Source organism: Misgurnus anguillicaudatus, chromosome 3 (assembly GCF_027580225.2).
Source record: "Misgurnus anguillicaudatus chromosome 3, ASM2758022v2, whole genome shotgun sequence".
Classification (NCBI taxonomy): domain Eukaryota; kingdom Metazoa; phylum Chordata; class Actinopteri; order Cypriniformes; family Cobitidae; genus Misgurnus; species Misgurnus anguillicaudatus.
Genome location: NC_073339.2, coordinates 5,979,714 through 6,002,500, shown reverse-complemented (window position 1 = coordinate 6,002,500; position 22,787 = coordinate 5,979,714). Strand labels below are relative to the sequence as shown.

The 22,787-nt window shown below is 38.2% G+C and overlaps 1 protein-coding gene across 2 annotated transcripts in view; it reads right to left on the bottom strand.

Annotated features, from left to right (window-relative positions):
- pkd1a (polycystic kidney disease 1a) overlaps positions 1 to 22,787 on the bottom strand; it is an 80,687-nt gene that overhangs the window by 42,763 nt on the left and 15,137 nt on the right. For both annotated transcript variants that reach the window (XM_055204281.2, XM_055204280.2), the window contains exons 2-13: positions 20,996 to 21,067; positions 20,833 to 20,901; positions 20,122 to 20,193; positions 17,923 to 18,086; positions 17,339 to 17,619; positions 16,671 to 17,064; positions 15,053 to 15,230; positions 7,003 to 7,217; positions 6,285 to 6,406; positions 4,898 to 5,048; positions 1,830 to 2,107; positions 1 to 710 (exon numbers count right to left, since the gene is read on the bottom strand). The exon at positions 1 to 710 is cut by the window's left edge and continues 55 nt beyond it. In XM_055204281.2, the coding sequence (XP_055060256.2) occupies positions 1 to 710; positions 1,830 to 2,107; positions 4,898 to 5,048; positions 6,285 to 6,406; positions 7,003 to 7,217; positions 15,053 to 15,230; positions 16,671 to 17,064; positions 17,339 to 17,619; positions 17,923 to 18,086; positions 20,122 to 20,193; positions 20,833 to 20,901; positions 20,996 to 21,067 (2,706 nt within the window). The remainder of the gene's footprint in view (positions 711 to 1,829; positions 2,108 to 4,897; positions 5,049 to 6,284; positions 6,407 to 7,002; positions 7,218 to 15,052; positions 15,231 to 16,670; positions 17,065 to 17,338; positions 17,620 to 17,922; positions 18,087 to 20,121; positions 20,194 to 20,832; positions 20,902 to 20,995; positions 21,068 to 22,787) is intronic.

The following is a 22,787-nucleotide window of genomic DNA, read 5'->3' as shown; positions in this document are numbered from 1 at the left end:
CGAAGAGGCTCCAGCACTCTAGCCAGAATTTGGAGCACATCTTCAGTAACTTCGCTGCGGGCATGGAGCACAACCGTGGTCTGCCCTACTGTGGATCCAAGCTGGAGGTCGATCCATGCAAACATAGTGTCATTGTACAGGTCAGGCTGCCTGCAGTCAGGCACTTTTGCCACCAAGTTCTGAGGACAAAAGCTATAAAAGGGCGTAGTTGTATTGCTTCCCTGGCGTCCAATCAGGACGCTGTGCTGAGAGCGAACCTTAATGAGAATCCACGTCTCATTGGGAGGGAAATACACTGTGCCATTGTCATTGGTCGGATGAATCACAGTGAGGCCCAAAGGTGGAACTACATGGATTGGACAGGAAGCAGTGATGGGAAAATCTTTATCATTGGATGTAACTTCCAAACTGTAGTCACCAGTCTGTTGGAGCCCAGAACGAAGAAACTGACCCTGCAGTTTGGTGTCGTTCTGTCCCACGTAGAGCACTCTCACCTGGCACACAAAGCTCTCCTCCCAGCGTCTTTCCGCAATTATCTCCAGAGTCTTATTAGGGTCCCACCAGTCAGAGCGGTTTTGGATGAGGACGTTCTGTTTCCACGGCGATGAGGGGTCTGATGAACACTGGAGAAGCCCTGATGGGCCAGCATCGTGCTGGAGGGCGAGAAAGTCGCCAGGGGCAACCAAAAGGTCCTCAATTTCCTCCTGGACCTGAGTGAGAAATATGAGCACAATTACAACGATGTAGTGGAATATAATGAAACATCTCCTATTGTTGCAATTTACAGAGCTGTCTATCAAAGTCTTGCTATGCCGTTTGGCGCATTTTGTACTCTTACAAAAGTATGCCATAACGAATGTGTGTATGTACTTTTTGTGGTTTGTTTGAAATGGTTTTTTAAAACTTTATAAAACTAGAATGAAAATTTAGGACCGGCAATGATACTATCTTAAAGGGGTCATATTATGAGATTTTCAAGATGTAAAATAAGTCTTTGGTGTCCCAGATTGCATATGTGAAGTTTTAGCTCAAAATTCTTTTGTGCCGTTTTTGGTGCATGTCCTTTAAAATGCAAATGAGCTGATGAAATGCAAACACTGTTCACCATAATGGTGGTTTGTTGAAATTGAAACTCAATTGTGCTGTAAATTATTGTTTCTCTCTCTTTCTCTCTGAATTAAATGGCAATGCCGTGTTTGGATAGTGCAGATTAAGGGGCGGTATTATTGTAATAAGTCTCCCTACCTACGTCACAAAACAGGCGGAATCTGAACAACATAATTTTTCACATGCTTGCAGAAAATGATTTACCAAAACTAAGTTACTTGGTTGTTCCTTTATGTCTATAATTAATGCACTCAAACATGTAAAATGTCAGATTGTATGCTATGACCCCTTTAACTACAGTTTTGTACATAGTGACAATAGTAGACAGTTTTCAAAATCAAAGCGTTTCTTTGTTGTTACATAAAAATGGCTTTTTGTCAAAAGCAACAAATAATTTTGCCGGGCTTGCTGGGTAGTCTCGCCCACCGCTCACATTGAAATCTCATTGGTCCAAAGATCGAAAAACATGTAGATATAAAATTGTCACTGCAAGCGGCTTTCTGAAAATTGACTTATCCCTGGATGATGATTGGCTAGGACATCCTTAGCAACACAAAAGTACATGGGTTCGAACCCAGGGAACACATATCAAACAAAGATACCTTGTAATGTCGCTTTAGAAAAAAAGTGTCTACCGAATTCATGAATATAAATGTAAAACACACTTAGCAGTGAAATAGTTGTCTTAAGAGATGAGAATATTTTGGTTGACTTATACTCACCAGGACATGAGAGGGTGGGCCGGGGGGTAGGGTAAAAAGCACCTCCCCAACCAGGCTATACTCAGGGTACTGGGTCCCCTCAGGCAGAGGGTCGACACTGGAGCAGTTCACACAGGTTGCGGGTTGACATGGGCTGGCCAGGGGCAAACACTGATCAGCATACGGGCAGTACTGGCGTCCCGCTGGGCATGATGTAGATGCTGGGGGGACGGCTGTGTCATTGATCCAATTATCTAGGGACTGGCAAACGGTAATGGGAACGCAAAGGTCACCGCACCCTGGAACAGGAGTCAAAGATGTAAAGTTAAAGGGACATGGGGGGCAAGTTTAAATTACTAAGTATTTCTTATTGTTGTGATTGAAAAGCCATGTGAGAACTGACATTGACGAGCTAAGCTTTTCACCCAAAGTTGAACATTTTTCAATGTTTTTCAAAGCTTTCAGTGCGAAAAAATAGTTTTTTGAAAATTGCAGCTCTTTTCGATTAGAAACAATTGAAAACATCTGCCGTGCGCCAGCGTAAAAGCTTTGGTGTGCACGCCCCCTAATGGTGCTTTTCCATTGCATAGTATCCCATGGGTCAAGTCAGGTCAGGTAGCGTCAGCTCACTTCACTTTCGCTTGGTTAGCTTTTCCATCGAGTTTAGTATCACTTCACAGAAGAGGGATTATAGGCGTGTTGTTATATTTGCGCTGCCTACTGCGGTGACATTATATAAGTGAGAGCATCATTGGAATGCTATACAGTCCCACACATTCATTTACTTCTCAGTCCTCCACAAATTCAAAAATGACCACCACAAATAAATGTTTGCACATCGCGTTTATCACTATATCTCTGTCTCACATCATGACAGTTTTTGTACAAACACCCTTGGCGTCAGTCGATGCACTTTGCTGAGCCAAGTTGCAATAATGGCGTGCATGCAGACGTTCGCGTCACGAATGTGCCGCCACAAACCACTGGTATGGTGTTCCTGATTCTCAACCTGTGGATGTATTTCCCCGTTAAAAGGGAGTTTACAAAAAAGCACAGATGACAACAGGTTTGCTCGAGACGGCGCAAGCACGAAGGTAAATCCAATCTTGCATTTAGCCTGATGATGGTTGTGATGATTCTCTCAGACCAATCAATGATCTACAGTGTATTCACCCACGTTTTAGTATCAGCTCAGCTCGCTTGGAACCCCAGCCGAGGTGGTATTTTTTTAAAGTATTGTGTACTACGCACTGCACCCAGTGGAAAAGCCCCCAAAAATAAGCTGACCTGACCCAACCCGTGGGGTACTATGCAATGAAAAAGCGCCATAAGTGTAGTTTAAGGGTACATTTAATGTGAGTAATTATACTGATGAAGCATTTGTTCAATTGTAATAACTTATATTTGGTCACACTTCAAAATCATTTCCAGACTTTGTAAATGGTAATACACATCACCAAACTCTGAATCTGCAAATCTAATCTGCAAATCTTTATCGAATCTAAAAACCTATTTTAATTTACCAGACCACCCACAGTTTTTGTGAATATGAGCATAATGATTAAATAGACCATGCGTTGCTCCTTCAGAATATTGATATGTGTCTTGCATCTTGCAAATAAATGATGTTGACTGGCAGTAGAAACCAGACCAAAACAATTTTCACATCTGATTTGATTTAAAACTACATTTGTGAACTACATTTGTCTGCTAATCTTCTTCAGAATTGCTTATGTTTATCTCTGAGCTCCATCTGTCAGTCTGTACTTGCATGGCAAACAATCAAACCATCAAAGAAGCCTGTTACCATGACGATAGGTGATGATCAGAGATATCGTTGAGGTGCCAAAGAACGCAAACATGATGCCTGAACACTTATGGGCTCTATATCTTACACCCGGCGCAATGCAACGCAATGCGCAACGCAAGTGTCTTTTGCTAGTTTCCACCCTGCGCAATTATAATTTTCACGTTTAGCGGCGCGTTGTTTAAATAGCAAATGCGCCCCCTTTTTTGCGCCCATGGGCGTTCTGGTCTGAAAATGAGGTGTGTTCAGGCACATTGTTGGCGCGTTGCTATTTTGAGGCAACTAAAATAGACTACGCCATTGACCAACAAAAACTTCGTCTAAAGTCTAAAGTCAATGGCGCAATATGTGTTTTTGTTATTTAAAGAGCATTAGTAATTGGTTTATTGCACGTTACACCCAAAATACTCCCATTAATCATAAAAAAAATAGGACCAACCCTTTTCGACCGTACGCTCGGCGCACAAACCATTTTTCCCGAAAATAAAAACTTTCTCATTATTTACTTAACTTGAATCTTGTGTATGACTTCAGAAAACTTGAAATATGCAACAGCTTTAGGGTTTGACAATCGCATGGTTTTCTTACACGCGTGGTGAAAAGCTATATTAAGAATCATTAAAATACTGTGTTATATATTTTGTGCTTCTAATTTTTCTGAAAACTATTTGTTTTGAAGTCTCCGTCGACATGTGCAATTACAAGAACAGCAAAGAATCAGGCAGAAAGAAAGCAGGTAACAGTGAGACAGGAATACAAAGACAAATCAAAACTTCATGTTATGGTTGAGGGAACATTTGGGTATATTGTGCTGAGTTTAGTCATCTGGAGATTTTTAATAAGAAAACTGACGGGATGTGAGATAAATTTCCCAAAGTCTCAAGATCCATGACTTGTGTTATTAATAATCTCCATACTTACATCCCTTCATTGAACTTCAACATAACTAAGCCACAAACACACAGATTTTATTATGTTGAATTGTCTCGCATAAATCTCTTCCTTTCTGTTGGAGAGAATGCTTCTCTTCTTTTGTGTTTAATCGATTCCTCTCTCATTCTTTTATCTATGGCCATGTTGTTATCTATCATGGGTAACGTCTCAGGAGGGAAAGCGTCATGCACTAGAAAGCCACCTCACTGTCTCTATCTCTTCGTGTTGTTATCCAAGTCAACAGAGCATTCTTCTGCACTGTTTTGAGCTATTCCTGGACATTCTCCAGAATAATAACACTTTAAACTAAGCAACGTGTCTGTTGTGAATCCCTCTGTTTGTGTGTTACCTGGCAGCAGGGGGCGTGATGTGAATCGGTGGCACTGCGGTCGATACACCTGAAAGCGCAGCTGTGTATGTGAGGTCAGAGTCTGAGTGATCATCTCTAAAGACGACAGTCGACCACCATAGACGAAACTCAGGCCGGGGAACAGCAACAGCTATAACAAACACACACACACACACACACATGGGTAAATGGGTAATCACTATTAAACCATCACTGAGTACAGTCTGCTTATATATTAATCAGTATATTTGCACAAAGTTTGTTCAGTGTTTCTGTGTGTTTCTGTATGTTTCTATGTGTAGTCACACATATAAAACTATATGGAAAGAGATGCACCAATATTACATTTTTCTACTGTTACCGATTATTTAAACTGATATCTGCCGATACCAATGCGGATGATTTCATGGTTATATTAACTTGCATTAACTCAATTCTAAAGATGAAATGTTATTCATTCATATAATGACCAATAATATTGAACATTAAACAAGTGATGTTTCTTTACATTTTCAAATTCACTGCATTTTCCTTTTCTCTTTTGATTGACAAGATATATCGGCAATGACTATCGGCTTTTTTGCTCTCATTTGTTGTATTTGTTTGTATTTCCCCCAAAATTTAATCGGCTGTTTTTAAACTATTAGCCGATAGATACGATGCCGATAGCGTAAAAACTTGCTTTTATTTTCCGACACCGATTATCGGCCGATATATTGGTGCATCTCTAAGCAATACTACACTTTGCTATATGTCACTGAATTGTCTAGCAATTATGTTAATGTAATTTTTATTTATATGGCTATAAATGTGTATATTTTGCGTTCTGAGCATAGCTTTTTTATTGTATTCTGTCTTGTTTATAATCTGTTTTCTGTAATGTTTACAAATACAATGGTGCTTGTGCATATGACAATAACTGACTTTGAAAAACACCAGAACTACAGCATATTTGTTAAAAAATATTTTGGCATAATTAAAGAATAACAAAAAAATATCTGCAGTGTATCATATAATACATCAAAGTACAATAACAAAAAAACATTGATACATTAGTGTTTCTACTCATTTTACCCATAAAATGTCTAGCTTTTGTGTGTGTACCTGGTAATTATCACGTTGGGGGGACCAATTATACCCACAAAGATAGGAATACTAGTAAATTTGTGTCCTCGTGGGGACATTCTGAGGTCCCTTTGAGGAAACAAGCTTATAAATCAAACAGGATGATGTTTATTGAAGAAAGTTTTCTGTGATGGTTGCGGTTAGGGTTTAGGTTAAGGCAAGGTAATAGAATATACAGTTTGTACGGTATAAAATGCATTACGTCTATGGAATGTCCCCACAAAACATGAAAACCAGAATGTGTGTATGTGTGTGTCTTTACCTCGACCCTCCTGGCTGGTGCGTTGGGTACAGATGTGTGTAATGTAGTAGGGCTGCTGAAAGGATTCTGGGTATTAAACGCAGCTGTGCCCACCATATAAACACCTGCGTCCGGGATTCTCACTGCAGATAGATGCAGACGTGCGTTATCTTTGACTCTCATCAGCTTCAGGTGCATGCCTACTATTTAAATGAGTGCGTTTGTATGTATGATATGTGTGCGTGTGCACGTCTAATCGAAATTCAAAGTCTAAACACGGCCTTCATATCAGCAAAGTCCATTACCAATCTTATCAAGCAAATCAGTTTTCTCAATAAGCAAAGCTAGGGACGTGCCCAGACCATCACATTACTAAGTATATCAGTTTAAATACTATGATGTGTGTGTGTGTGTGTGTGTGTGTGTGTGTGTGTGTGTGTAGCTTGGATATGTGAAGGACAAATTTTGTGAAGTGCAAATAAAGTGAAATGTCTAAAGCTTAGTAGCAAAAAAGGCTCAAAAATGAGATAAATCATTTTTACTATAAATCTTATAATGTCTACAAGTTTCTGTTAGTGTTAAATAATTAAAAAACATCATTAATCTGGTATAAAAACAATCCACCAAGTACCATGCAGGCAATTTTATCACAATATTTTCAGCACACATATCTTAATCTATCATTGCAATTATGCAATTGTAGATGCTGTGTTTGCGTATGTTGGAATAGGCAATATACCTTGGCGGGTAAACTGGCAAACGAAAGCTCTTTGGGCGGTGCAGGAGTGAGCGCTGGGCTGGCCGGCACTGTCCAGTGACACACACACATTTCCGGGCGTCAGACTGGCCCTGTCTCTCGCCCCCTCGTCGCCCGACTGGACCTCTGAATCGTCCACCCAGCGCAGAACACGAGGGGAGTTTTTATCACTCAAACCCAACCACACACCACGCTCCCTTCAAAAAACAAAACAATATCTTCACAAATGAAAAGACGCCAACCTGCATGGTTTACCAACAACAGCAGAGTTTTCACTGTCACATTAAGGCCCACAAAATGAGAAAATGTATACAGTACCTAGTAATGCACTTTGGAGTAAATAATTTGGCCAATGCATTAATGTAAATGCAATGATGGCCAACTTCAGGGTGAACCCAGATAGCATGCAATCATTGAAACAATGTAAAAAAAATTGTTGATTTGTCGGTGTTGATACCATTGGATCAGTATCACGTTTGCACCCTCCATTAATAGACAAAATATTTAAATGTCAACAAATCACCATTATCTTGATCAGTGTTTGCTTTAGTTGGGCCCTTAACTCTTGTGTTTTAATGGTAAGTTTTCTTTGGCTGTTGAAGCAGTGTTTTAAAATACATCTGCTATTGCAAAGAAAACAAAGATCTAATGTTATCAAGTAGTTGAATAATATTAATGTAATACTGTTAAAGATGTGTAAGAAATGGATATTACAGTACTAGTTTGAAGCAGTGGCAGGTCTGTTATTTTGAGAATTACTGAATACTGAATCTATCTCTGAGATCATAAATCGGTCTATGAATGTCATCAATGGTGACGATCAACAAAAGAAAGCTTCACGCTGCAATGCACGCTGGGTATCATCATAGTACTAAACTAATTCATGACTCCCAGCATGCATTGCAGTTGATCTTTTTATCTGAATTTGTTTGATGATTGTCACTATTGTTGTGATTTGTAGGATAAGTAATGATGTCTGAATGTGTCAGCATTTTTTGTGCTTATTTTGTCACTGTGGATTTACAAACCAGAACAATTATAATGGTCAAAAATGGATCAACATAATCATATATATCATCTTGACATCTTCATAAAAAGAAATATTTTTCAACGTAACTTTGAAACACATTTTTCTTTTCCAATGTACATGCGTTTGTACATAAACACATACAAACACAAAAAAGAAAAGAAAGATTTAACAAAGTGAATGTCAAGCGTCAAAGACCCAACTAAAGCAAACACTGATCACAGTAATGGTGATTTGTTGAAATTTCAATATTTTTTCAATATTAATGGAGGATGCAAACAATTAACATTGACAAATCAACTGTTTTTAACATTGTTTCAATGGTTGCATGTTATCTGGAAAGTCAGTGTATAGTTTGACTAGTGAGTTACATGGGCTTTAAGTTTTCAGATTTCACATGCTCGGTTAATAAAGCCACACATTTTTGTGCCTGTGCCCGTATTAATAGAATGCAGTCTTTGTTTACTCATTTTCATGTCATTCCAAACCCATATGCTGTTATTTTTCTGTGGATTACTAGTTTTTTTAAAGGGCACATATTACGCAAAATCCACTTTTACAAGATGTTTGGACATAAATGTTTGTTGGCAGTTTGTGAACACAACAACCCTACAATCAAAAAAATCTCCGTTTTTAATCCCCATTAGATTATGCTGTTTCGATTTTCTTGTTAATGTGACATCACACCGATAAAGCCCCACCCACAGCCACTGACTGACAGGTTAATTTGACCCAAAAGCTTTTCTAAATGTGTTTATTAGCACATTGTAATGCTAATGCAGCTAAAGATTGCACAAATAATATATAAAAAAAAATTCTTCTGCATTTTTACTTTATGGTCTTTAACATATGAACACAATGAACTGTGGTTTTAACGGAAGAACTTCAACATTTTCCGATATCTGTGCTCCAATGAATAGCTCAAATCTGAATCTCAAATTCCAATTTTCCTAAATGTAGAGTTTCTATTGACTTTCCACTTTATTATTTCAATTGTTTCTACTTGATGGCAATACCGAACACCTTCTTTTCCAAAACATTTCCACCTGGAATGAAATACAAAATCTCATTAAACAGGCTGTAAATCTGTGAAATGACTTCAATATAATGTCCTAATGGAACTGAAGCCAAGCAGATGGAAGCATGTCTTAATATTGTGTTATTGAATCCGACGGGACCCTGATCGGTCCGTAGTTTCATTTGCTTTTAGACGAAACTGAAAACACACCAGACATACACAGCTCTAATGGGGTGGAGCCAAAATCTCACATCTGCGACAGCTACAAATGAAAAAAAAGAAAAGGAAAGCGAGGGGAGAAACAAATCCTTCTGCCACAAAAGAAACAATAAAAAGCGTTCAGTTTTTTTGTGTGTTCTTACATAAGAAAGAGTGGGTGGGAAGTGGGTGTATTCGGGGTATGCGGCCCATCTGGTGCAGGTTAAAGAGCTAAAAAACACACACGTACTCAACCCTCATCCAGTCTGTCTGCAGACCGTCGTCCTCACGCTCGCTCTGGTCAGTGGAAGTTCTACCCTTAAATTAATGATGGGTGTGGAATGAAGTACAGGAAACACACACACACCCCTATAGCTAAACACACATATCTGGTGTCTCCGCCCTCTTGGAGTGTAACGTATTTCCACAGCTGTGCTTCAGCAGATGTACAACACCAGACTGAGTGTGTGTGTGTGTGTGTGTGTGTGCGCCAGACAGCGAAGTGTGTGTTCCACCTGTAAACGTTACTTAATATCACTTAAGTGCGTTGACGTGCTGCACATATAGACCAGCAGTCAAAAGTTTGGACAAATCTGCTCATTCTTTATTACAATTTACAATAAGCATCATTCTAAACCCTAAGGTAAAACAACGGTCTGTATGTGAGTTATATAGTTAACAAAAAGTGTTAAAGGGTATCTTGAGTATTAAGACAGAATTTTACCCTAGGAAGGCCGCAACTATATTTCGCAAATAGCGCACTGTGGTTCTCACGAGAATTTGTATGTATTCGTACAAAGTAAATCACACAATTAAAAACAATATTGAAAATCCACCCCTAACCCCAACATCACAGAGACAAAATCGTAAAATATGTACGAATTGCCATGAGATCGCGTAGAGTAATAACCGTCTAAAGACGGTTTCATCGGACGCACATGTGGTGGTGCAATTACACGTCTGAGTGGAACTTAACTTCCGTTTTCTGTTTGCTTAATCGTCTGATTAGTTGCTAAATAAACTCTTGAAAAAATACCTTGTTGAAAATAACAAATGTTTTGGTTTCCTAAAGACAAGGGAAGACAGCGATCATGAATTACTGCTATTTGAAGGGAGGTTTGGCAGCCGATCTGTAGTTAAGATTGCATACATTATATAGTACACATTTTACACAGTAACGTTAGTTAAGTGTAGTTTTTCATACACTTTAGCTATGATTTGAACTAAGGTAATCTTCGTGTTGTTTATTTTGCTTGTTATCAGAAATAAATTACTATAAAAGGACTTATTGATTCTTGGCGGAGTTACCGGAAGTTACGTGTGTTTCACGAAAGGCGTTTGTTTATGTTGTTACTGCTGAAACCGCCTATAACATGTAAAGGTTTCACAAAAATGTTACTAAAGTTTACTATAGTTAATACAAGAGATGCACCGATATATTGGCAAATAATCGGTATCGGACGATAAAAGCTTTTTTTACACTGTGGGCTATCGGCCGATAGTTTAAAAACAGAAGATAGTCAATAACGTTCACAAAATTTAATCTTCAGAATTTAGTAAATATAACCACCAAACTATTTGTATCTGTAACGCCATCAATAACGGCAGATATTAGTCTGAATAATCAGCTATTAGTAATAAAATGTAATATTAGTGCATCGCTAGTAAATACTATGGTATCTACTATAGTTTTTCATGCGAGAATGTTTTACTCCCCACTCTCACCTTCTTTTGTGTTGTAGTTTTCTGTATTGTTCATCATGTATGTTAAAGGTATTGCGGAGGATTGTCTTTTTCCGGGTGGATCATCAAGACATTGGTCCTCCTAGTTGTCAATCAGGAGTGTTGCGCAATTGCATTTTTTTTTAAGTGGAGAAGGCAGTTCTTTTCTAAAATTAGAGAAAATCGTCCGCTACACCTTTAATCTCTGATTTATATTGAAAGGGCTGAACAGAAAATGTTGATGTTCTTATATTTTAAATAGCATGCCGGTGTCAAGACCACATACCCCCACCTACTGTAAGCATTTATAACTCTTTGACGCCATGTATTGTGATGTAAACAAAATGGCAGCCTCAAAATGAACAGATGTTTAAAAACGTTTAGTAAAACTATGACATCTGTACCGTTTTTAATTTCATATTTTTAGAGCCAATCCCAGTGCATTTTAGTTTCACATTCTTATAGCCAATCTCAGAGAATCAAAAAACGTTCTATGGCATCACCCTTTATAGATCCTTTACTTAGTGTAGGCAAGAAATTGCTATCTGGTAGATTGACAAAAACTTCCTCCTTGGGCAGCCAATCAGATCAAACCTTGCTGTTTCTGTTTGTTACAAATGTGTCATGTATGCTGAAAAATATGTTGCAGTATGTTAGTGTTTCTGTAGATCAACTGGCAGAGTATTGCATAGTAGTGCAAACGTCCTGGGTTCGATTCCCAGGGAACACTGTATGCAGATAGATAAATGTATGAATTGAGACACTGTAAGTCAAAAGTATCAACCAAATGCACACAGATGAATCGATACATAGGATTCCATTTACGCCGAGACTAGTTCATCCATAACTGTGCTTTTTCTTCATTTGCCAATCTGGTCACATTATCTCCTCGGAGAGGTTTCACACTGCTTTATCTCATGTCTGAATAATCACACACAGGTTGGATGAACATCACACCTATCTTTCTCTCTCTCCCTTTCCTACTCTCAGCCTCGCTTGCTACAGTATTCCAAGATCTGATTCTGAATAGATTACAGAAAACAAAAGCATCCAAAAGCACAGAGCACTTTTCAGCTACTGGTGCCGAGACGTGCGATCAGAAGCCAAAGCAAAACACAGATGTAAACAAAATAAACAAGACGAAACAGTTTTTATGATGTGCTTAAATGATCTAAAAGCTGGTTGTGAGAGCTCAAAGTCCACCTGCTACAGAGCAAATATTATATGTACTGTGAATGAGTTGGTGCTAACCAGAAATCCAGATTGTTTTGTTGTTAGAAACAGGGTTCCTACATCTTGGTTAACTCTCCAGGTCCAATACACTAGAATTCAAGGACTTAATGTGAGGGCACATTTCAAGTGAGAGCAAGGTTACATCGTGTTAAGATACATTGGTACAGTTTGTATCACTTTTTTCCAGATTCACAAACTTTCAATGATTTCAAAGACTTTCAAATGATTTCATAGGAAGAAAACTGATATAAACTGAAAACTTTATCCATAATCAACATTTATATTTAAGCAATTGACAGGTATGCATCATTACATGTGTTTCTGGCAATCGAACCCATGCTCTTTGCACTGCTAAGGTATTGCTCTATCCGTTGCTGTACCCATTCCACCAGATGTTAACCCGACATACTACCCTTATAAGAATAGATGATTTGAGAGCGTTTGTGGCAGGTACACGTTGTAACCACTTTGTGCGCCAGGTTACAGACATCAATGTTTGAATGACACTTCACACTATCAAAGTCTTTAGTCTGCTTGTGAACTTTTGATAGTCCGTGTTTGATTTTTGGTTCTGAATGTTCTGACTTTTGAATGTTATTAACTCTTTTGTTTATAGTCTCTTGCTGTGACTCACAGAGACTCGGTTTCATCTATTTATTGCAATTATTCAACAGGACAGAACTGACAGTGACTTTTTTCTAAACTGCCTTTGTGAAACTCCAGAGACCACTGTGAAACAGCACAAATCTCACAATGGAAATCGTTTAATGTAGTCTAGCAACAAGAACAGTGCCTTTAATAGCACAAACTGATTTTGATGTAACAAACAGAAGTTTATAAAGATTTGAGAAACCTAGACAACAAATGCAGTCATGCAATAGCCAACAACAGATCGTATGGATCAAAATTATTGATTTTTCTTTTGTGTCAAAAATCATTAGGATATTAAGCGGAGATCATAATCCAAGAAGATATGTACATTTCCTACTGTAAATATATAAAAAATTATTTTTCATTAGTAATATGCTTTCATTTGGACAACTTTAAAGGCGATTTTCTAAATATTTAGATTTTTTGCCCCCCTCAGATAACAGATTTTCAAATAATTGTATTGTATCTCAGCCAAATATCGTCCTATCCTAACAAACCATTCAACAATAGAAACCTTATTTATTCAGATGATGTCAACATATCAATATCTAAAAAAGGATCCTTTATGACTGGTTTTGCGGCCCATGGTCACACTTAAAGGTCTAATTTAGTATTTGCATTATGTTAAGATTTTCTGCAAATCATAAACTAAAAATGACAAAAGATTTACAAAATCCTCTGAAATCAGGTTCAAACTAAATCTTTAAACTTTACAAAAAAGACATTGTCAGGTGTCGTCTTAAGATTCCAGCTATACGTAAGTTAACCATCTCCAATATTTAAGAAAAAGGGGCGTGGCAAGTCACAATCAATAACAACAAACAGCCAATCATAATAGTTTCTTTTCACACACTCTCTCGCAGCAGATAGACAAACGGATGACTTGTATTCTCATAACCTCAGATATGCCGCATCTGACGCAATTTTTTCCTAATAAAACTTGAGAGACTTTTCATATATTTCTGATTTTAAACTTATATAATCAGTCTTTCCTCATCCATGTTTGAAAATTAATATTTATGATGTGAAGAACTTCAGATGAAAGAGATCTCTGTGTGGGAGGAGGTGTCAGCCTTAAATGAATATTCCATTTTCTTAAAAGAAAAATCCAGATAATTTACTCACCACCATGTCATCCAAAATGTTGATGTCTTTCTTTGTTCAGTCGAGAAGAAATTATGTTTTTTGAGGAAAACATTGCAGGATTTTTCTCATTTTAATGGACTTTAATAGACACCAACATTTAATACTTAACTCAACACATACAGTTTTTTTCAACGGAGTTTCAAAGGTCTATAAACAATCCCAAACGAGGCATAAGGGTCTTATCTAGCGAAAGATTGTCATTTTTGACAAGAAAAATAAAAAATATGCTTTTTTAAACCACAACTTTTCGTCAAGGTCCGGTCCAGCGCGACCAAACGTAAATGCGTAGTGACATAGGGAGGTCACGTGTTACATATATAAAACGCACATTTGCGGACCATTTTAAGCAATAAACTGATACAAAGACATTAATTAGTATCAGTTGACATACAACAACGTAGGAACGGTCCTCTTTCAACACACTTGTAAACACTGGGGCGGAGTTTCGCGTTCATCTTCTGTGACCTCTTGACGTCATGACGTATTGCATGGGGTCACCTGGCGCATCACAACCAGATCTAGACGAGAAGTTGTGCTTTAAAAGTCTATATTTGTTATTTTTCTTGTTAAAAATAACAATCGTTTTGCTAGATAAGACCCTTATGCCTCGTTTGGGATTGTTTATAGTCCTTTGAAACTCCGTTGAAAAAAACTGTTACGTGTTGAGTTAAGTGTTAATTGTTGGTGTCTATTAAAGTCCATTAAAATGAGATAAATCCTGCAATGTTTTCCTCAAAAAACATAATTTCTTCTCGACTGAACAAAGAAAGACATCAACATTTTGGATGACATGGTGGTGAATAAATGATCTGGATTTTTCTTTTAAGAAAATGGAATATTCCTTTAACATCACAGAAATAAGATTTTCTAAAACAGACTCCACAGCTGGTTAGGACAAAAACTCTAATTCATATGATGAAGATACCTTCAACACGGTGTTAGAAATGTCTTTTTGAAATCCAGAATTTGAAACAAATTCCAACATTCTGGAAAATGATGGCTCTAAAAAAGGGCATTTCAAGAAACTGCAGACTCACTGTGTGATTCGAGGGGCCAAAAGGTCTCGGACGGTTTGGGAATGCACCACGGCGAGTTCTCCCCCGCGAGCTGAACAATTTCGACGTGCCTCCGACCAGCTGACTTCTTCCGACACCAACAGGAAACAGCGGGATGAATCAGCGTGACGTATCGCATCTGGTACACACAGAGGCTCGGCTGTAGAAAGAAAGATATTGATCATTTACAGTAAATCCATTTCTCCCTCCATATCACTAAGCTTTCTCTATACAATGTTATGTACAACACTGATTCTCCTCTGGCCAATAGCATAACTTAACAATAAAGTCTTCAAAATCCATTGCTGGGTTAAATATAAAAAAATTCAACCATTATTCTGTGTACACACGTAGTGATATTACCCACTGCCCGAAAATATTCCCCTTGGTAACTTCAATAGCAGGGGACTATTTTCGGGCGCTGCGTAATATCATTGCGCCTGCTGCAGCCATGTTACAGCAGCAAAGTCCTTGATTATTACGCCGGAATGAGAGTACAGTACAAGCCATATCTGCCTAAAAATCACAACTTTTAATTTTCTGCCCGTCTTAGTACACGATGTAACTAAAGAAGGGTCGAGTTTTAAATAGGAAAAAATATTGCAACTCTTTGGTTATTTTTGAGCGTGATGCTAATGGTGTAATCGGATTCAATGGATTGTGCTAGGCTATGCTGGGAGTGATACCGCCGGACCCGGGGATCGGCTGAATGGATTCAAAACAGGTAAAAATCAAATGTTTAACTCTAAAGGAGCTGGAAAATAAGCATATTTGGTTTGTTAAGGACAGTATTTGGCTGAGATACAACTACTTGAAAACTGCAATCAAATAATAAAATGTGTCCAAAGAAGTTGTCCAAATGAAGTCCTTAGCAACCCATATTACTAATGGGAAATACATTATATATATATTTACGGTATATAGGAAATTTAAAAATAATCTTAATGATTTTTGGCATAAATCAATTATTTTGAATCTTTTGCTGGCAATTTCTACCCGTGCAACTTATGATTGGTTTTGTGGTCCAGGGTCACATTTTATTATTTCCATTTAGCATTGATTTTTATCAGAACAGTCCTGCGACCCAATTTTGTGTCATGACCAAGCATTTGCAAGTCTAAAGCAAGTGCGCGAAACAGACTTATCCATCAAGATTTCCTTTGCTAGGTCCCTACACTCTCCGTTTTTTGTTGATCTCCTCTTGGGAGTAGTGTCGTGTCCTCTTATCTGTTCTCTCAAAGCAAAACAATGATGGGCAGTTCTCTGCGGGGCACAAAAATAAACCACACAATCTTCACATACCATCGCTTCAAAGGGACATCAATGCGAACTCAGCCTTTGTTATAAAAGATGAGATGTTTATGGTTTGATAGATCATAAAAAGAAGGAGAGATCTAAGGGAGCCATATGGTTATGTCGTAGTCAGATTAGGGACTTTGTACAGAAGAGTGTTTTAACAGAGCCTGTCTTGATATCACAGCGCATGTTAAATTATAGGAATTAAAAAATAAGCGTCAATATCTCATAAAGCATCCCGGAATGCATTGCAAATATGCACTATATGGAAACATTGATTATATAACCATTTTTAAAGTCTCACCTCTTGCAATTTCTCTCTCATTCTTTGTGATTCTCCAGTCCACCGTTATGCCAACTCCCCCCCAGTTCACCACAGAGACCACCTCTTCTAAACTCTGATTGGCTACTATTAGTGATGGGCAGTGGAGCTCCAATCGAGGGGGAAGTTCCACGCTGACGTTTCCATGCGCGACGATCTCCTGATGTCCAGCCGATAAACTGACCTGGGCCTGGTACCTTCCTGGGAGGCCGTACTTATGCCTCATGGTCGTATTTGGTGGGGAACTGTTGACTCGGGGTGAAAAGTCACCAAAGTCCCAGGAGAGAGAGACAGGGTGGACGGTAGAGGCGACCGACAAGACTGCCTCCGAGTGGACAGATACGCGACGAGATGGAAGCAATGCAGAGAAGTTCACCTGCAGGAGGAAAGTAGGAAATATGTCACGGTTCCCAAGCAAAAAAGTTTGAAAAGTTTTGCATACAAACGAAAACGTTGTCCAAACAATCGCATTTAATGCAGATCCACCAAAAGACCAATAACTAGGTAATACCCATGCCAGGCAAGTACTTGGCGAGGTCACACATGTCATATCTAAACACATAATATGCATGCATGATAAGTTTTCACAAATTTGCATTCTTGTAGTTTATATAGAGACAACAATGGTTTTAATTTCAAAAACGTTGCACCTGAAAGACGTCATGCGCCACAGTCCAGCCACACTCCTTCATTACCAGCGGGTTAGAGCATGCCGCTGAACACTGAGACTCGCTGATGTGATTGGGTTCAGAGTTGGTGCTGCACAGACACTCGTTCTTTTGACCCAAACCACCGTAACGCTGGCTCTCATGAAAGCATTTGGAATTGCATTCTTCACGAGAGAAATTGCCTGGATTGGAGGAGGAGAAGATGACCAACTCAACACCTCCCGCGTGCTCCTTATCCTGCAGACAGCCGGCGTATGTCAGGGCTGACAGGGAGACCAATAAAAGCTCTGAATTAACAAGGTTCTGAAGGATCTGTCAAACTATATGCCAGTCTTTTTTGGATAACTCTGCAGGAACTTGCATGAACTTTGAATATATATTCGGATTCTTGGAAAGTGGGGTCCAAAAGGTTGAGACCACACAATAAAAATATGAAATTAAAAACTATATGATTTTTGAGTAATTAAGACATAAACCGAAAACATATCTACCAGAACATTGCTGTAATCTGATTGGCCATGTGGCACTCTAGGTTATTGTTATTGTCCAGCTCTCCCGTCACTTACCACAGGTGTGTTCACTGACGTTGAGCAGTGGTTGGTTCTTCACCTCTGGTGGGTGGTCACAGAGCATGGAGTTGGGTCGCTTCACCTTTACACCCCGTTCCTGCAACCAGCTAACCAACCGCACTAACTTACAGTCACAGACGAACGGATTAGAACTCAGATCTCTGAGGGACGGAAAGAGAGAGAGAGAGAGGAAAAGAGAGGGGGGAAGTTAAGGGTAAATAAGGATGAGGAGTGACGCAAGGGTTTATCTTAAGCCCGGTTTTGTTTTACATGTACTAACTAAACAGCATCAAAGCACTTTATCTATATAAGACTTTTTCTCTATGCACAACATCCTAATCTAGAATTGTCATATGTGGCATATGTACAGTAAATGTTATCAAGAACTTAATTTTTTCAGTTTTACAGTAATATGTGAATATGTGTGAGAATTAACCTGTGATTTCTGGGTAATAGACGTGTTTATCTTGTCTACGGACATCAGGATTCAACTGGATATACATATATAAATTAATGTTCCACGGGTATGCATTATTTTTAAAATAACCAGAGCAATGTCTGTGGTAACCGTGTTATAAGCGTAATAATTGCTTTCGGTGCTTTGAATTATTTGAAAATAATGGCAGAAAATGTAAAAACACCCGCAGCTTTCAAAGCTGACGTGTGGAAGCACTTTGGTTTTAAAAAAAGTTTTTTTTTAAATTCAGCTCTATTTTTTTACATTTTTGATAAGAAAAAGAATTGCATTGTATTGCAACAAGCAACGCATTGCATCATACCGTATCGTGATACACTGCAACATGGGTCATGTATCGTGATACGCATCATATCGTGAGGCTCTTGCCAATACCCAGCCCTAGTCCTGTATGTGAGTGTTTGTGCGCTGGTGTGTTTATGTGTGAGTCAGAAGGCTATGCTCCGGATGCTGGACTTCAGCCTATGGGTGTGTCAGTTACTAGTCCTCATTCACACTGATGCCAGAACAGAACATTTGATGCGACATCTTCAGAACAGATGTCTTAAATCCCAACGCAACACCTTCATCAGCATAAATTTACATAAAACAAAATTAAGACGGATGCACCCCACAGCTCCCAACCTCAAATATGCTCGAAATAAAACTACTGCTAAAACCTAACAAATGATCAGATCTCCACAGATAATCACAGATGATGATCTCCACAGATGAGCAAATCCTTAACTGATTTAGAAACACTACTGGCTTAAATTGGGTTTCAAAGATTAAACTGAAAATACTCAACTCTGGATTAATCATATTAATGTAGATTAGTTCCCTAGACGGTTGTTAAGGTTTAAAATAGCTTTACAGAATAGATGAGTATTAAGATCTAGATATGTTTACTATTGTTGTTCAGGCTAAGACTATGACATATTAGGATCTGGATTAGAATTAAATTTAGCTACCATTACATTATAAATGGGTATTATTTATGTAAGAAATAATTGATGACGGGCCGTTAAATTATTCGGAAATACTGCACACCCAAGCTGTTAATGCAGCATGACAGAGTGCCATTACATCACGGGATGTACATTACTTTAAATTATACCATATTAATTCTGATTGGTTGAGAAATGTTCCACGGGTATGCATTATTTTTCGATAACCGCACACCTAACTTGGCAAATGTTTTAAAAACAGGCAGCAGCGCAATGTTTGTGGTAACCGTAGTATAAGCAGAATAATTGACTCCGGTCCTTTGAATATTTGAAAATAATGCACAAACGCGGTGTAACACCACCTTGGGTGTGCATTATTTTCTTATAATTCAATGGCCCATCGTCAATTATTACTTACATAATGCAAAGGACCTGAGTCAGCTATTCTGCTTAAACCACAGCTACCACAGACATTGCTCAGGTGGATATTTTAAGACATTTGACAGGTCAGGGGTGTGTTTGTTGAAAAATAATGCATAACCGATGAACATTTCTCAACCAATCAGAATAAAGCATTCAACAGCTCTGTGGTATAGATTTAATTAACATATTCTATATACTTTATACTCTATTATTAGTTTTCTGCTTTCAGGTTTAGCTGTAAGTTTTTAAACACAAGGTTTAACAATACCATTGTATATATGTGTGTGTGTGTGTGTGTGTGTGTGTGTGTGTGTGTGTGTGTGTGTGTGTGTGTGTGTGTGTGTGTGTGTGTGTGTGTGTGTGTGTACTTACATTGTAGTTAAATTACAGAAATGATCACATATTCTTTTATCTATGGTGGTGATCTGATTGTTGCTCAAATCTCTGCAACACAGAAAAGAAAAACATTTAGGGGAAATATTTATTTCTCTTCTTACTTTCATGTCAGCCTCTCATTCTGTCCTCCAATATTTCTTTCATTTAACCAGTTAAAAGAGTCACATCTCTTTATTCTGCATTTTTTTCTTAACGTCTGTCAATCGTTCCCTTGTTCAGGCATTTTGGAGCAGCATATGGGAATGTTCTGGAGTGATTTTGGTGAAGCAGACAGAGATGTGTGTGTGTGTGTGTGTGTGTGTGTGTGTGCAGGAAATGGTTCAGTTGAGGCCTGAAGCAATGACGTTTAATTGGTCGTAATGCGTATGTGATTGCACTTACTGTGTGTGTGTGTGTGTGTTTAAACACTGTACGTCTGTTACTGTTCAGAAACGTTCAGAATACTAAACAACAAAAGATTCAACAAATGTCAGGACACATCTCTGTTAAACTGACTTTTTAAATTACTATTTGTTTAATTACTAACTTTCACTGGTTTGGATTGAGCCGAAAGACTCGCGTTCAATGGATTTGTGTTCAGCGTTTGACTGTGTGGTTCAACAAAGACTCCAAAAAGATCCGCCTACAGTTTCTCACCATATGAGCTCGAAAAAGTCTGGGAACTAAACCATACACACACACACTTACAGCACAGCTAATGAGCGACAGCCATATATCCCATAAGGAAGAGCGGCAAGACGATTATTCTGGAGATACCTGTGAGAACAGATGAAGATTGCAGGTCACAAAGAGAAAGTTATTTCCTTAAAACACATTTACACAAGACACGTGCAAATGACCATTCACTTACAGCTCCTTAAGGGTGGTGAGGTGATTAAACAGACTTGAATCCACAGACAGAATGAGGTTTCTGGAGAGATCTCTACAAGAAAAGTCAGACAGACACAGTTAGAGCTCCCATGCTGATTTATATACCATCTGTCAAGTGATATCTCTTTTTTCTACATTTTGCTGAGATTCAATACAGCTGAGGTACAATACATACACAATAAGCTCCATATTTAAGAATTTGCTCTGGAGAGGCTTAACAGATTATGGGCCAGATTTACTAACATCTTGCGCCAGCGCAAACCATCATTTTGCCATTAAATTAGCTGTTGGAATTAACTTAAGACGCGCAGTGGATAATTAGCGCTGAAAAGGTGTTGAAAGGCTGACCTTTTTGCATATCCATTTCTAGGAGTTTCTCTAAATTTATAGGAAATTATTAAATAATTCACACGTGATTTAGTAATGTTTGCGCATGTGTTATGACTTGTATTTGTGCTATTATTTGACATAGAAAAAAAAGCATGTCTTAAATAATTTTGCGCTTGAAATGGCTGCAATTTTTGCCGATCAGAGGAGCCATCACAGATATCGGAGAGCGTGTGGTACATGGCAGAGGATTTTTTAACACGTAACAGTGAAAGGAACAGTATGTAGGATTGTGGCCAAAACTGATATTGCAATCACAAAACTTGTGGCTAAAACTGGTACTGCAATCACACAACCGGTGGCCAATACACAACATGACAACATAAACATCAGTTGAGGGCCGCAACTCCACTTTTTAAATGACAATATCCTGGCCAGACCACTGTTGTGAGTGATATAAGTATTTGAAATGAAAATTATTTCTTAATGTCTAGTGACATCAGGGCAATTTTATGATTAATTTATATAAATTTCTTACATACTGTTCCTTTAATTTAGAATGCAGAAGAACATATTAGTCAAAAATAGGGCATTTTTTTATTTGCTGGAGGAAATAAAAGAGGAGTCACTAGGAGAAGTCACACAATATTAGGTGTTTCAAAACTTCTTGTAAAAATGTTTGCAGTGTACTATGGCTTCATTAGCTGGGATTTTACACAGCAAATTTTCAGCTGGGATGTCTGTGGTGTTTTAGGGGTTAGTAGAACACCCGCAGGAGCATCAGCTCTGCTTATTTGCGACCCTAAACTAATTTGAGTAGATTGCGTTGGTCATGGAAGCTGTTGCGCCTGTGTTATTTAATTTGCGCCTTTTTAGTAAATAAGCCGCGGATATTACTGCTCCTATCTGTGCTTTTTTGGAATTGCACTCTCATGCTAATTTGCCCCGTTTAGTGAATCTGTCCCCATATTTGTTCAGTCAACGAACAAAGGGATATCCACCCTTTTAAGCAAGGCAGAACATTTCAATTGAACAAATACAAAATATTTACATTTAAATAAAATTTTTGTTCTCTCTATTCATGTTTCATCAGTCAATTAAAAAATCTAAACAAAATCTTTACTTAAACTTTTATTAAAACATATACTTTACCAAATATAATGGTCTTTGTCAATGCAATAATGGCCAACTCACTGGACATTACCTATATTATCTACATACCTACTTACCAAATGAATATAAATGCACACAAAATATTATTGTGAGAGGAAAGAGATTGCAGACAGACTATAACACGGCGTAACATAGTTGCTCTTCTAGACGGTTTCATCGGACGCACGTGCGGTGAGGCGATACGCGTCTGGTCCGAACTTTACATCCGGTTTCAGTTTTTTTAATGGTCTGACTATTTGCTAAACTGAACTCTTGAACAAATACCTTGTCGA